At 32.3% G+C, this 17,196-nt stretch overlaps 1 protein-coding gene across 1 annotated transcript; it reads left to right on the top strand.

The window, feature by feature from the left end:
- Positions 1–8,540: 8,540 nt before the first annotated feature.
- Positions 8,541–14,997, top strand: LOC109163290 (calcium-transporting ATPase 4, endoplasmic reticulum-type-like). Its single transcript, XM_019312038.1, has 9 exons — positions 8,541–8,691; positions 8,883–10,347; positions 10,793–10,865; positions 10,947–11,068; positions 11,228–11,509; positions 11,604–11,981; positions 12,387–12,496; positions 13,762–13,990; positions 14,072–14,997. Exons 2-9 carry the CDS (start codon positions 8,932–8,934, stop codon positions 14,651–14,653), a joined length of 3,192 nt encoding a protein of 1,063 aa, XP_019167583.1. The 5' UTR covers positions 8,541–8,691; positions 8,883–8,931; the 3' UTR covers positions 14,654–14,997.
- The last annotated feature ends 2,199 nt before the right edge of the window (positions 14,998–17,196 follow it).

The raw sequence follows: 17,196 nt of genomic DNA, 5'->3' as shown, positions 1-17,196 counted from the left end.
GACCTTACAGAAATTTATTGTCCATTGTTAACGGATTCACTGTTTTTTTTTTTTTCTCTCCGGTTCATAGTGTGACGTAGACCATGGTTCATTGTATAATTTGTCAGGATGTTAATTTAGCTAGTTCACTTGATTATAGACTAGCTCAGACAAGCTGTTGGACTTTTTTATTGGGTAAAAAAATTTTGGCCTTAATTCTAATAATTGTTATGTTGTGCATGGTGGAACTTGTCCAATTATGTATCTGCAATTCACATATTATATATTTTCAGTTAATAAATTATGTATTTATTACAATTAATATATTATATACCTGCAGTTAATATATGATGTATTTACAGTTAATAAATTATGTACTTTTTTTGAACTGTTATGAATTATGAACTTATTATAATTAACATATTGTGTACCTTTAGTTTATTTACAAGTATATAATATGTTAACTAAATGTACACAATACATTAACGGCAGGTACATAATTCGAATGTTCTTTTAAGACAAGATCCATAATGCAAGGTAAACTATTGTCCATATAATTTGTCTAACTCTAAAACTTCGAATTATCATACTTATTGGGCGAGTGGAGCAAATACTTTTGACATTTAAAGTTAACATTTTAAACTTTCAATTTTAACAAACTAGTACATTTATATTAAAAGTATAAAGTTAAAACATTTATCAATTTGTATTTCTAATTTTAAATTTTAACTCAAGAACATAATGTAACAATTATAGACTTGTATAAAGTATATAAATAGCCAAGCATCTTGTGCACATATGGCACCCGGGTTGGACTCCTATATGAGAAGTTGTAAGTTTGAGCTCCAGTGGAGGCATTATTGGTCAGTAGGTTGAGAAAGTAGTTATGAATGGATACTACATTGTAATAGAGTCAGTAGCATTCAAAAAAAAGTATAAAATAAAAATAATTTTTTTTTGAATGCTAATGACTTTATTACATTAGTACATTTATATTAAAAATATAAACTTAAAACATTTATCAATTTGTATTTCTAATTTTAAATTTTAACTCAAAAACATAATGTAATAGTTATAGACATTTGTATAAAATATATAAATAAATTTTTTTTAAAATAAAAATAATTTTTTTTTTGAATGTTACTGATTTTATTACATTATAGTATCGGACAACGTCTCTATAAGGCTTAATCTCATGATCTCTCACATGTAAGAGATCACTGCATGCCATCTGAGCACAAAGTGTTTGTCAAAAATAATTTCTTTTTTTATACTTATAATATGATAATTACAATACCTTTTTTATTTTTCATTATTATTTTTTATAAAAATAATTTATTTTGTAATAAGTTAATTAAAATTTTAATAAAAAACTTTTTTTTTAAAAAACTATTGTATATTTTGTTTTACATCATTTGTAAAACAAGGAGTAGTCTTTGAGTGGCTCAAGCAATCGACAATTATTATTTTGTGGACCATATTTTGTATACTATAAAATAATGTACTTTTAGTATATTAAAAATGTACTTTGAATTCAGAGAAAGTATATTATTTAAATACTAAAAGTACATTATTTTATATAATATACATTCAGTACAAAAATAATATATTTTTAGTATATTAAAAATGCACATTCTTTTATGGTCCATACAGCACTATATGGATGATAGTCCACACAATAATTTGCCAGTAACCAGATAGCAGACTTGCTTATTAGTTATTTCTAGCTAATCTAACTAATTTTTATTGGGTTAAACTTTTTTGGTCCAAATTCTTAAATTTTTTAGTCTTATCGAGCTAGCCCATGGGTTTTGGACTAAGATTTGTATCCCTTCAAGAAGCAAATTATATCGTGCACCGCGGTGCATGATCGATCATGCACCGCGCATCAAAACGACGTCGTTTTGTTTAGTGAAAAGAAACAGAATCTTCGCAAAAAATAACTCTGTTCTTCAGTTTCATTTTGTATACACTGCAATTTCAGTTCAACACAACTACAGTTTCATTTCAATATAACTACAATTTCATTCAATATTTATACACTCAAATATGTGAAAATGTTATTTTATTTTATTTTATTTTATATACATTATAGTTTCATTAAAACACAACTACATGATCATTTCAATATAATTACAGCTTCATTGTACAATATACACTCAAATATGTGAAATGTTATTCAGTTTCATTTTATATATATTGTAGTTTCATTTCACGACAACTACAATATCATTTTGATATAACTGCAGTTTCATTTGATAATATAAAAATAATACGTGAGACATTGTCGGTTTAGACACACTGTAGTATCACTCTGTTATAACTGCAGAAACGGCATCGTTTTGACGCGCGGTGCATAATCGGTTATGCACCGCGGTGCACGATATAACGACTGCCTTCAAGATATAATGTCTAGTCTAAATTTCAAATTATATAAATGTCAATAGTTATGAGATTTTAATCAAATAAAAAAAATGTGCATGTACAATATTAGCTTGTGCATTATGTTTACTTTCTTATATGCTTTACAAACTCTTCCTAACATTATCTCTCTCTTTTTTCTTTTTTTAAATTGTCACCGTCGTTAAATATAATAACTAATACATTATTTTTTTCAATAAAAAAAAAATACACTATACTTACTTTCTTGTACACTTAATTTATTTTCACTACTTACATTTCTTCCTTGTTTAATGATGTATTGATTATTTCATTTGTCACTTTCTCTTTATAATTTTATTACTTTTCATTAGTGATTTATTCTATTGTACAATATATGCCAAATTTGACTAATAACAAAAATAAAATTGATTGATTTTTCTCAACCCATACAGGTCACCAGTTCACTTTATTGTGTACCCACACTTCCACATACAATGGCTTATTTTATTTCTTTTTTTTGCAAATGTCTTATTTTATTTCTTCAAATCCGACAAATACACTTTAGCGAGTTCTTGAATTTATTGCTTCGCCATGTCCAAATCAAGGCATATCAATGGACCAATTGGGCCCCTTCTACCGAATATAACTTTTGACCAATATGGTTTGGCGCTGCGGCAAATTATGTTGTGTAACCGTATCCACCTTGATCATGGTAGATACAATTTTAAAACTGTCATAATTATGAATATAGAGTTCAAAAATTATGAACATAGAGTTATGAACATAGAGTTCTATAATTATGAACATAGAGTTCGGTAATTGTAAATATAGAGTTCAATAATTGTGAATATGAAGTTCAAAAATTATAAACATAGAGTTTTAGAGTTATGAACATAGAATTCTGTAATTATGAACACAGAGTTCTGTAATTGTGAATATAGAGTTCAATAATTGTAAATATGAAGTTCAAAAATTATGAACATAGAAATGTGTTCCCACCTTACAAGGTGGACACGGTTCCACGATATAACAATTGGCTAAATCTATAGTTATGCCATGAATCCGGGTCCACTTTGCAAGGTGAATTTGAGTCAAAATACACAATTTATATATTGAATGTTCACAATTTACATATTGAATGTTCACAATTCAAATTGTGAACATTTAGGATGTAAATTGTGAACATTTAGTATATAAAATTGTGAGCATTCAATATATAAATTGTGAACATTCAATATATAAAATGTGAATATTCAGTATGTAAATTGTAAACATTCCGTATATAATTCATATAATAAATTATACAAGTTTTTTTTTTTATCAAAAAAAAATTCATATATTTATAATATAAAAATAATATAATAATCACATTATTTAAATTTTATGCAAATGTCTTTTTTAGTCTTTTTACATTTTATCATCTTATCAAAAAATTAATTTTATCAATTACTTTTAAGCATAATCAGTTAATTAACAGGTTTTCAATTTTCAGCTTCTAACTTATACCTTTTTAACTAGGTTTGTCAAACATAGTTTTAGTGTACAATCTGAGTATATGACCACGTCGAGAAACATGAAAAAAAAAAAAAAAAAAAAAAAAAAAAAAAAAAAAAAAAAGTAACTAAACCGGTGAATTTATGTTAAAGATGCAACGACTTTTCTTATAGCATAGGCAATTGAACTTTCCATTTGAACCAGAGAAAAATGTCCTTCGGTTGACTCTTGCGGTCTCGTTTTTCCAGCCTGACTTTTCCGAAGTTTTAGTTGTTTGTTTGCCACTTTTTTCTTTCTTTGCCTTTTTGTTTGATTTGAAAGCTATATTGACTTGTTGACTTCTTGACTAGTTGAGATTCTTGGCTCCGGTTTACCCCTTTTTTTTTTCTTTTTTTTTTTTTTTTTTTTTACCAATAAATCCTTAAGCCTTGAAACTAGGAATCCAAAAAAAAAAAGTTCACGTGAGACCGTCTCACGAATCTTTATTTGTGAGATTAGTCAGGTCGAGTTAAATCAATATGCAAATGTCATACTTATATGTTCAAATGTAATACTAATTAGAAATACAATTTTTATTAATTATAAAGAAAAATATAATACTTTTGAAGAAAAATGTAATACTTTTTAAATCGAAATGTAAAAGTATTACATTTACTCTTATAATCAACAAAAAAATTATTCCTGATTAGTATTACATTTGAACATATAAGTATGACATTTGTGTGTATAAGTATTACATTTTCATTTTGGTTCGACCCGTCTCACGGTGAGACAGTCTCATATAAGTTTTTGCCAAAAAAGAAAATGCAACATAGAATTAATGCGAGTATCTATTGTATGAGACCGTTACACCTAATATGTGTAATATATTTTAGATAAAACATACAAAGTAATATTTTTTTTGATCTCATAAATATGTATTACATTTTAACTAACAAGTATTACACATCACACATGTACTTATACAAGACTTATTAAATGTCTTATGATTAGATACTACAATAGGTTGAGAAAGTATACATGACTAGATACTACATTCTAACAAAGTCAGTAGTACTCAAAACAAAAACAGGGTATTACATAAGAGTGATATTTACCCTTTTGTCTATCTGAGCAGTGGCTGAACTCGGCCAACGCCCAACCATGCACTCGCCCAACCTGGCCGACACCCAACAATTCCCTTCCCGTGCTGCCGCAACCTTTGATCACCATGCTTAGTTGCGCACGTAGCATGCCTGACTCGGTCTTTAGCCTCCATGCTCATCATCCTCCTGTGACTGGACTTGGCCCGACCTATGCCCACATTTCATCTGGGACTGGGCACTGCACTATGCTTACTTCCAGTGGCGCTGTAAATCAAGCACACTTAACCATTGAGTTATTTGACTATCTAGTTGACATATCATACTTAAAACTAATTAGTGATAAGTAGGTAGATATTAACCATTTATCTACATTTCTCCATGATAAGTCATAACACCACATCTTGAATCGAGTAGGGGCTGAACTCGACCAACCCAACCGACGCCCACCATTTAAATTGACATTGGCCTTTGACATGTCTAAGGAAATGCCTAGTTGTAATTCTCGATCTTAGCATTATAAAATTTATTTGTCAATTATCTCATGCTCCACGAGCCATAATTGTAAGTTAAATGTTGTCCACATGGGTAGTTCAGTTGGTCATATGGTGAAGTTTGGGAACAATGACCTGTGATCGAGTATGTCTCATCAGGGACAATGTGGGAGCAACCTTTTAAAGTGATGGGGGCTCTTTGTGCACAGTAAGCAATGATCTAGCTTATGTGTTCAACTGAGTTACCATAATTTACATCCTTTTAATGATTTGTCGAGTCGGAGCGTGGGGACCCTTAAGATTAGAGATTCAATCTTTTGGGAACAACAAAGTTAAATGTTAAAACATGCAATCATTATTATCATGAAGTTATAATTTGTAATCAACTCTGCTCTACTAGTATAATTTTTTTATTTTTTTTTCTATACATTCCATTTTGTAGTTGAACTTTTGTTTGCTAGACATTCATTCACGTTTTACGTGTGACATAAATGAGCACTGATTGTTAGAACAAATCCAACAGGGATTTTTTTTTTTACTGCTTTTTGTATAACAAAAGAAAAAAAGCTCAACATGGAATTCTTAGTTGATGGGAAGATAAATTTTTACAATTTTATTTTTTCTTGTAAAGTTATGGTTTTTGGAAGAAGGAAAAAAGGAAGAAAGGAAGAAAGAAAGAGGACGCGCTCCTGTAGTGCATGCCGTGCCCATTGAGGTGTTTCAAAGTTGTCACTAGCCGGTGGCCACTCTGAATGTTTATCATTTAAATTTAAAAAAAAAAAAAATCAAAATGGCTGTTGCAGACTTGCAAGCAACAACCAACTTTTTTTTTTTTTTTTTTAAAAGTTAATTTTGTTATTAAATTTTTTAAAAGTTATGCAATGTAATTTTTAATGTAATATATAAATTTAATAACATATTGTTAAAAAACATATTATACGAATTAAAACTTTATAATTTTCAATTAAATTAAATTTCAACATGTTCAATTTAAATATAAATAGTAATAATTATAATTTTTAAAATAATAATAAATTAAGAAATAATTATAAAATGGTTTTTATAAATTGGTGGATTCATAACAAATTTAGGAAAAAACTCAAATTGTTAGGAAAAAAGATTGTTATGTTTGAGTAAGATATAGTGAAAGGTGAGGTGTGAATGTTAGGACTCCCAAAAAATCTCAACTCTTAAATTTGTTCTTAGTTTATTAGTATAGTTTAAAGATGAGATTTTAATTTAAAACACACAAAAAACAATCCTAGAAGTTGTAGCATTGGTGGGCTCACAATGCAAATTATGTTGTAGAAACGTGCACATGGTGAACACAGAGGTAAATCCATAATTTATATACTGTAGATTCATAATTTTTTTTTTAAACGTAGATTCATAATTTTGTTTTTCATTTGTTGTTACAGATATTATAAATCTACAGTACATAAATTATGAATCTACAGTACATAAATTATGAATCTACAGTAGGTTTCCGTGTATGGTATGTGTGGATTGTAGCGCAGAACAGGGCTTGACGGGAAAAGTAGTGAAATGGCAAAATAGGATATAAATTATGAATCTACAATATAGATATAGAAATTATGAATCTACAGTATAGATATATAAATTATGAATCTACCGTACCTAAATTATGAATCTACAGTATAAATGTTATGAATCTACATTATAAAAATTATGAATCTACAGCTTAGAAATTATGGATCTATCCCGTTAACAACAAATGAAAAACAAAATTATGAATCTACGTTTTCAAAAAAAAAAATTATGAATCTACAGTATAAAATTTATAAATTTACCACTGTGTCGTTCCCACAACATAACTATTAGGCTCACAATTATATCACTTTCAATTTATTATTATTATTTTTAAATTACCATTATATGTTTGTAAATTCCAATTACAAAAGCACCCTTCTTCGGTTCTTCCACCAAATGGGAAAAAACGTATTAAAAAGGTATAAAATGAAAGGGCATAATTGGAAGGGGTTGGGACTTGGGGAGAGGAATATGCTTGGTCCAACTGGATTCTTCACATCATTGCCGTTTTACAATAAATTATTCCCTTTTACTTTTGCATATTGGAAAGCACCAGGAAACTTCCCTGTGCTAGTTTGAGTAATGTTTTAATTTTAATTGGATCTTGATTTCTAACCAACCACCTTAAAGATTAAGGAAAATGATAGATGACTAGAAAGAGGTGGAGTCTGATTTTCCTAATAGAAATTATAAATTTAATTTTTGTTAAATCTTTTCAGTTGAGTCTGTCACATAAAATCTTCATAATAATATTTATCACTATTTATAGTTTGCAGATTATTATAAAGAGCAAATGTTTTATTCCTATAAAGTTGTTATTATTATTATTATTATTTTTTTTTTAAGAAATCAATCAAAGCAAGACGCCTTATCATAGAATTAAAAATATTGTAAAAAAATGAAAGTTTACTCGTAGATTAAAGAGGCTAATTTGTTTAAATTGATTGAATAGTTAATTTGGTAACTACAATGTTCTAAGTTGACTTCTCATGAGAGTTACCTATTGACTTTCTTGATTTGAGTAGATAAGCTATGAATAATCTAAGGTCACAATATGAATTTCATTCAAAGAATACCTTCGAATAGTAACAGTAAACTTTTTCGTAAATCAAATGTAATTTATTGGCTGCCTTACTCCATAAAAGTCACAATATAATCTCAACCACTTGTAACTTAACACGTGTACATTAAAAAAACTGTTTGGTCACCTTCTACGTGGCGCTCTGTAATTGGAAGAGCATATGTGGACCATCTGTACGGTTCCGAGTTTGATAACGTTAGTGTGAAAGGACAAAATCACCCTTGTTCTACTTTGACGAGAAGGCTAGTCCCTTGAATAGTAATGTAAATTCAATTGTTGCGGACATTTGTTTTTGGAGGTGATTGGTATAGTCATATAGATTTAGAGGAAGTTCTAATTTATTAGGTATTATTATAATTAATTAATATTTAATAATAATTTAATAATTTGCGTAACAATAATGAACAAAAAAGAATAATTTCAATTTTAATTTATTAGGGTAAATTAATAATTAAATAATTAAATGCCGTAAAAGGAAAAGTACGAAGCCGCTTAGGAAGCAATCGCGGAAGCGCAGGGTTCGCTTTCTTATAAGACCAGAGATCTCATCCGTTTTGAGTGTTGTGTCGAGGCGAAAATCGATAACAGTTCACTGCTACATCTCTGCAATCGACTCTTCAGTATTCTGGTAAGATATTGGCCTTGTGAATTTATTATTAACTGTTTGATTATGGATTTTTTGTATGTGGGATCGTGGTTGCGGAAGTTTCTGGACACTTTATTGATAATTATAGATCTTCAATTGGGCGACAGTTTATGTGCTTCTAGAATCGTAGTGATTAGATCTTGATATTATATGCTGAAATTTTGAATTTTCAGGTGATATTGGGGAGATTGCAGGGGATTTTTTGGGGGAGTAGAGTGATTGATGGGAAAAGGAGGGCAGAATTATGGGAGCACTACGGATGCTGGCGGCAGAACGGCGGCCGACCAGGATGTGTTTCCGGCATGGTCGAAGGATGTGAAGGAGTGTCTGGACAAGTTCCAAGTGAGCTTGGAGAAGGGGTTATCTGAGGAGGAAGCTATTAGGAGGAGAGAAATTTATGGCTCGAATGAGTTTGAGAAGCATGAGGGACCGTCGATTTTTAAATTGATTTTGGATCAGTTTAATGATACACTAGTGAGGATTTTGCTTGCTGCTGCTGTGATATCGTTTGTTTTGGCTTGGTATGATGGAGATGAGGGTGGTGAGATGGGGATCACTGCTTTTGTGGAGCCTCTGGTGATATTCTTGATTCTGATTGTTAATGCCGCAGTAGGTGTTTGGCAGGAGAACAATGCAGAGAAAGCTTTGGAAGCTTTGAAGGAGATTCAGTCCGAGCATGCAACTGTGATTCGTGAGGGAACTAAAGTTTCCAGCTTGCCTGCTAAGGATCTTGTTCCAGGGGACATTGTTGAGTTGAAAGTAGGGGATAAAGTGCCGGCTGACATGAGAGTATTGAATTTAATTAGCTCAACTCTCCGTCTTGAGCAGGGGTCCTTGACTGGAGAGAGTGTAGCTGTGAGTAAGAATACTAAGGTTGTACCAGAAGAGGTTGAAATCCAGGGGAAAAAATGCATGGTCTTTGCAGGTACGACTGTAGTCAATGGACACTGCTTCTGCTTGGTTACTCAAACTGGGATGAACACGGAGATAGGAAAGGTGCATTCTCAGATTCATGAGGCATCACAGAGTGAGGAAGATACACCATTAAAGAAAAAGCTTAATGAGTTTGGAGAGGCTTTGACTGCTATTATTGGTGTAATTTGTGCTCTAGTTTGGCTGATTAATGTGAAGTACTTCCTTTCTTGGGAGTTTGTTGATGGATGGCCTAGGAATTTTAAGTTTTCATTTGAGAAGTGCACTTATTACTTTGAAATTGCAGTTGCTTTGGCTGTTGCTGCCATTCCAGAAGGTTTGCCTGCAGTTATTACAACATGCTTGGCACTTGGCACACGTAAGATGGCTGCTAAGAATGCTCTTGTTCGCAAGCTGCCCAGTGTTGAAACTCTTGGTTGTACAACAGTTATTTGCTCAGATAAAACAGGTACATTGACTACCAATAAGATGTCAGTGGCTAAGCTGGTTGCCATGGGTTCCAAGTCAAACATTACGCGGTCATTCGATGTTGAAGGGACAACATATGATCCTTTTGATGGAAAAATACATGATTGGCCATTGGGGCGGATGGATTCTAATCTTCAAATGATTGCAAAGATTGCAGCTATCTGCAATGATGCTAACATTGAAAAATCAGGGGATCATTATGTGACCACTGGAATGCCTACTGAGGCAGCATTAAAGGTAAAATTAACTGGCCATCTTTCTTTTGCATCTGAAAGTATATTAGGTTCCTATGCTCTATCGAGTAATGATTAGAATCTTCATATTGTTGATGCTTTCATTTATGTTCTGGGTTATTTAAATTGAGTTGCATTGTTTTGTCTATTATGGAACTGGTATTTATTTACCACTTGTATGCATGTTGCTCAGATGATCTCTTTTCATTATTTAATTGAAAGATTAGGTCAGATTTTATACCTGTTCAACATGTTGCAAACCCAATTCAGGTGTTTTTTTTTTGAATATTTATGAACAAACAAATAAATAAACACGCATACAAAAATGAAATAAAATGGGAAAATACTGCTACAAGTTGAAGTGCTTCTAATTGTCTGTGCGTGAATATAGGTTTTTTTTAAATTTTTTTTATCAACCCTCTCATTGAAAGTTTATTTCTGTGATATAGGTTCTTGTTGAGAAAATGGGACTTCCTGATGGCCTAGATACTGGTTCTTCCAAAACTTACAGTGATGCACCATGTAAGTTGTTATATGATATCCAAACATTTACTTAATATGTCATTGATGTTCACACACTAACACCAACTTGCTAAATCAAAGGTTGCTCTTCCACATGGAACAAAATTGAACGACGAATTGCTACTCTTGAGTTTGATCATGATAGGAAGTCCATGGGTGTGATTGTAAGCTCCAGCTCCGGACAAAAGTCATTGTTAGTGAAGGTATGCTCTGTTTCCTTAATTCCCTTATTGCAGCTTGCTACCTTACATGAAAAAAGACTAATTTGATTTGTAGCCTTAGTGCACTCTGTGATTCTAATTTCTTATTTTCATTTCCATGTTTTTTTTCTTGACTAATCTATTTGTGCCTCACCTTTGCAGGGTGCAGTTGAAAGTTTGTTAGAAAGGAGTTCCTATGTGCAATTGTTGGATGGTTCAGTTGTAGAACTAGATGGCAATTCAAGACATGCGATATTGCAAAGCCTTAGCGAAATGTCCTCCAAAGCATTGCGTGTTTTAGGTTTTGCATATAAGGTGGACTTACCTGAGTTTGCAACATATAATGGTGATGACGACCACCCAGCACATGAGCTATTGCTTAATCCTGCCAATTACCCTTCAATTGAGAATAAACTCATATTTGTTGGCTTGACTGGTATAAGGGTGAGTTAGCAAACTTTGTTTCTCATATTTGCAATTTTTGTTCAAGAGATTCTGGGTCTAATTTGCAATTTCTACTTCTTTAAAATACTTATAGGATCCTCCTCGGAAAGAGGTGCGTCAAGCTATACAGGATTGCAGAGATGCTGGAATTCGTGTTATAGTTATAACAGGAGATAACAAGAATACAGCTGAAACTATTTGCCGTGAAATTGGTGTCTTTGGATCCCATGAGAACATTACTTCAAGAAGCTTAACCGGAACACAATTTATGGGACTTGCTGACCCGAAATCACATTTAAGACAAAGTGGAGGGCTTCTATTCTCTAGGGCAGAGCCAAGGCATAAACAAGAGATAGTGAGGATTCTCAAAGAAGATGGTGAGGTGGTTGCTATGACTGGGGATGGGGTGAATGATGCACCTGCCCTCAAATTGGCTGATATTGGAATTGCAATGGGAATTACAGGAACTGAGGTAAAAGATAACTGCATTATTTACCGACCCATGATGATTCAAACATCTTTTCTTTATTTACCCTTACTGCCTCAGTGCAAAAATTTATATTAAAAAAAAACTACTCTGGGATAATTTTCTGTATCATTTCCCCCCTAAAAAGTGCATTCTTTGGCAAAGGCAATCCGAGGACTGAAAGTTGCATTCAACCTCCTAAAATGTTGAATGGTATTTGGGGTAACAAACATGCTTCTTGATTAACTTTTGAAGTGAATTGTGATTCTGGATCTCTCAAATGCCCCTCTAAGATCCTCATAATTCTTGTTTTTCTAATGCATGGATTTGTTGCAGTAATTTATCCAAGGCCTATCAAATTAATCATTCCATTCCATTTTTTAAAAAACTTTCTGTGGGTCACTTTTCCAGGTAGCAAAGGAAGCTTCGGACATGGTTCTAGCAGATGATAATTTTAGCACAATTGTTGCTGCTGTTGGGGAAGGCAGGTCAATATACAACAACATGAAGGCATTCATCAGGTTTACTTCTGTCACTTTTGGTTAAGTCTGTCATGTTTTTTGTTTCTCTTTGTTGGGATCTTCAAAGTTTGACTTAGGAAGGTCTTCTTCTAATTGTATAGGTTCATATTTTTGTTACTTTCTCTTTTCCTTCTCATCTTCTGTGAATAGCATGGTTGAAAAAATCGCTAGGCGCTCCTTGGGTGCTTGGGGGACGCCTAGCGCCTAGGGCACCTAAGCGGCGATAATCGGCGCCTAGGCACCCGTGTATATTTTATTTTATTTTTTACTTTTTAAAAATTTGTTTATTTATTTTTTTTAAAATTTTTTTTGAGACTTGATAATTATAAACTATTTAATTCTTTAATAGTTAATACTAAAATATTAAATACTAACCTAAAAAATATCTATAGTTTAAACAATTTAGGGTTATTTTGCTCAAAATGATGTCGCTTGAGTGAAATAACCAATTTAAAAAAGAAGGGAACAATAGCTAATTGGCTGACTAGGCGACCTAGTCAGTGCTTAGGAAGCCTAGGCGGTGTTTTGGCGGCCTAGTCGGCTTCCTAGCTGGTCAGCCACCTAGACCACCGATTATGGTGATACACTAGGGGCATCGATTAATCGGTGTCTAGGCGGGATTTTTGCAACACTGGTGGGTAGTAAGCTCTAATGAAGGTGATTTTGACGAGGTCTTAGAGCATCCCCAACAAGGGCAAGAATTAAGAAAAAAATGGGTATGTGGAGGAGAGAGGAGAGAGAGGGTTGGGTTGGTCCTGCTAATTTGTGGGTTTTGGGGGGTTTTGTCAGTTTTTTTATTTTGTTTTTTATTTTTTCTTTTCTTTTTTCCTTTTTCACTCATTTCTCTTTCCTAATCACACCTCCAATAACTCCCCAAAAACTACACCAAGATCCTCACTATTCAGGATGGCCTTAGCAGCTTTTTAGAATGTATTTACATGCATGTGAATATACCCTTGTGACGTGCAAATGAATCCTGCAACATATAACTAAAGGAAAATTCTTTTGTGCTCCAAATGTCCTTTGTATGTGTGAGATATATAATTATGCTTTGGAAAAGGGCTTTGTTATTTGCCAATTTAATGGAGGCATATTTCAAAATTGGAGTTGAATGCCTCCTGTATTTGGTGGCAGTATTTTATCTAGTAGATGATTTGTAGCACTGCATAGTTTTTCCTTCCTTTATGATTATTGGCACAACAGCAGTCATTCCCTTATTGTTGTAAACAACTTTCTATTCAAAGCTTTTTTCTTCAATAATGCAGGTATATGATTTCCTCAAACATTGGGGAGGTTGCTTCTATATTTCTTACGGCTGCTTTAGGAATTCCCGAGGGTCTGATCCCAGTTCAACTTCTGTGGGTCAACCTGGTCACTGACGGACCCCCGGCAACAGCATTGGGTTTCAATCCACCAGACCAAGATATAATGAAAAAACCACCGAGGAGAAGTGATGACTCACTTATCAATGCTTGGATCTTGTTCCGCTATCTGGTATACAATGTTCATCTGTTTCACTTTTCTCTTTTTTCCCAAGCTGGTTCTTACCGTTCATTATGTAAATGATGGATGCAGGTGATTGGAATGTATGTTGGTGTAGCAACTGTTGGGGTTTTTGTCATCTGGTACACCCATAACTCATTCCTTGGCATCGACCTAAGCGGAGATGGCCACAGCCTGGTCACTTATTCCCAGCTTTCTAACTGGGGTCACTGCAGTTCGTGGAAGAATTTCACAGCATCACCCTTTACAGCAGGATCTCAAGTGATCAGTTTTGATGATAACCCATGCGACTACTTCCAGGCTGGCAAAATCAAAGCCACGACACTATCCTTGTCTGTCTTGGTCGCTATTGAGATGTTTAATTCCCTCAATGCCCTTTCCGAAGACGGAAGCCTCGTGACAATGCCTCCTTGGGTCAATCCATGGCTACTTATAGCAATGTCTGTCTCCTTCGGCTTGCACTTCTTGATACTTTACGTGCCATTCCTGGCTCGAGTATTTGGCATCGTGCCCCTCAGCCTGAACGAGTGGTTGCTGGTATTGGCAGTCGCGTTGCCTGTGATATTGATAGATGAGGTCCTCAAGTTTGTGGGCAGGTGTACAAGTGGAGTACGGAGAAGAGAAAGGGAAACTGGAAAGCACAAGGCAGAGTAAATGGCCTATATATTGGGGAATCAACCTGGAATATGGTGAAAAGCCAAATCATGAGACTACACTTGATTCATTAGAAAAGAAAAACCTCTCAAGGTAGGTTGAATTAGATTTACTGTTGGTCCCTGTCTTTAAAAATCTTTGAACCCCTCCCGTTGAACTAACCAAGGGTTATTTTGGACCAAACAGATTTAATTAGATTCATTAGACGCCTATATTACTCGTGATGATAGGGGTTAGTGAAGGATAATTATTTGTTGCAAGATCATGTGTTAATTATAATGTTGACAAACAGCTTATATCAAATTGGACTTGATTCTGCAAATTGCTGAAGCTTAGTTTAATTACTACTATATGTGATGGTGATGTTTATGACGTTGGCCATGTTTGGTAAAAAATTGGTTTGAACAATTTTGACTTATTTGATCACTATTAATTGTTTGATTTAATTAAAATATCAATATAAATATTTGATTAATTAATTTTTTTAACTCCAAAATTTAAAAATTTAAAAATTATTCCAAACAACTTTTTCAATTAATTTTTAATTTTTTTTTTATATCAAATAGCTACCAGTTAACAATATACCAAATATTTTTTTACAATCAGCTAATATTATCAACTATTTATGCCCTTTAATTAACACAAACAACTAACAATCATTTTCTCAAACAGGACTATATTGATGTGACGTAGAATTGGACATATAACCAAACATGGTTGTTATATTGATGTGACGTAGAATTGGACATATACTCGTGTATTCTAACATAGGCAAATCCTATATGAATTCTCACCTTTTAATCCTAATTTTTATTTTTTTTTTTTATAAATTTTGGATGTAGACACTCTTTTTAGGATTTACATGGATAAAAATATTCTATCTTTGTTTGTCCGTGAATAAAAGTGAGGAATAGAATTTTAGAGTACATATAATAGAACTTTTTAACATATCAATGTCATGTTAGTTGACGTGTTTGATAGTCAAGAAAGTTTGAAATTTAAAAGGTTAATTTTTCAATTAAAGAAAATTTGGTCAATGACAATTACATTCTATGGTATCAAGGAAAGTAAATCACATCTAGAGTTAAATTTATTTAATTATGTATTTATCATTTTTGACGTGTACATATGTACATATACATACATACACAAACAATATGTACATATACATACACACACACACACACACATATATATATATATATATATATATATATATATATATATATATGTTAAATAGCTCATTAAACTTTTACCTTTCAAAAACTCTAGTCCCATAATCAAGAATGAGGGAAAGCTTGGCCATGAGGTCCGTTGTTTAGTTCTGTTCTCTGTATTCTGTAGGCACACAACATACGAAGGAAAATACTACATGTATTTTTATTTTCTATTCTTTTTATTCATTACACATCAAATCTTAGTGTAGACACTTATATAGTAGCCTATTAGTGTTTGTCACATCAAGGAATAAAATTTAGGAAGTATGATTACTTGCATACAAATATCTCACATTATGTTTTTAATTTTAACATCAAGTATTAATATTATGTATTTATTTTTGTGGATCACACATAAAAAAAAAGACAATATAAATATGAACAATCGTTATACCATGGACTTGGATTCACAGTGCACTGTGAACAATCGTTTTAGTGTTTTAGTGTTTTTTTTTTTTGTGTGTTATATTATAAAATTTTATACCGCAGGAGTATGAGTATGAATTCTGTACCTGAAACAAATTAGTAATTGTTTCTTATATTATAAATTTGTGTCTTGTGTTGTGAAATTTTGTGCCTATGAACACAAATTTTGTACCTATATCATATTTGAAAAATAAGCTAAGTAAATATATAACATGTATATATGTCTTGTGTTATGAAACTCAGCACCTTATGTGTGTGAATTCTATACCTCGTCATTTTTATTCCGGGTCTATGTGTACGTACTTTATGTTGTGACTTTGTGTCTTGTGTTATGAAATTCTGTACCCCTAAGAATATGAATGCTATACCTGAAACAAACTTTGTACCTATAACAAATTTGAAAAAAAAAATAAATAATTCGTATATAATATAACATGTGTATGTGTCTTGTGTTATGATCTCCTAATCTGCGGGGCCACGCCCAAAAACTTTTCACCTAAGATCAACTCGCGGTTTTACAATTACAAGACTCAATGAATTACTAACTCTATGAAAACTTATATAATACAGTTTGAACTAATTTTACAAATTAAACAAACTGTAACCAACCTGGATTGACTTCTCCAGATTAGTACACCAATCTTTCCCTATTTTAAAGTTTTCTTGCCGCATCTTCCAAATAATATTTCTATTTCAACACCTTCAAAAATAATATTGATATTTTTTCTAGTTTGAAAACTTTATTTTTCTTCATGACATAGCTCCCTATTTATATCTATTTTGAACCCATGTAATTAGGAATTTCCTTTCCACATTTCACTCCACCATACACATACATTTCATCACTTCCACACATTTAATTTAATGTCATATTTCCATTTCACATTCCTTAAACTTCTC

The sequence above is a fragment of the Ipomoea nil genome, unplaced genomic scaffold, assembly GCF_001879475.1.
Source record: "Ipomoea nil cultivar Tokyo-kokei standard unplaced genomic scaffold, Asagao_1.1 scaffold3016, whole genome shotgun sequence".
In the NCBI taxonomy this organism is placed as follows: Eukaryota; Viridiplantae; Streptophyta; class Magnoliopsida; order Solanales; family Convolvulaceae; genus Ipomoea; species Ipomoea nil.
The sequence above is the reverse complement of the archived record's forward strand: the minus strand, read 5'-3'. Positions and strand labels throughout refer to the sequence as shown.

What these genes read in the sequence shown, in the direction of transcription:
- LOC109163290 (XM_019312038.1), top strand. Translation starts at nt 8,932, where the DNA reads ATGGGAAAAGGAGGGCAGAATTATGGGAGCACTACGGATGCTGGCGGC. An exon ending in CTACTGAGGCAGCATTAAAG is followed by an intron (nt 10,348 to 10,792) that starts GTAAAATTAACT and finishes TCTGTGATATAG; the next exon opens with GTTCTTGTTGAGAAAATGGG. An exon ending in TTGGCTTGACTGGTATAAGG is followed by an intron (nt 11,510 to 11,603) that starts GTGAGTTAGCAA and finishes AAATACTTATAG; the next exon opens with GATCCTCCTCGGAAAGAGGT.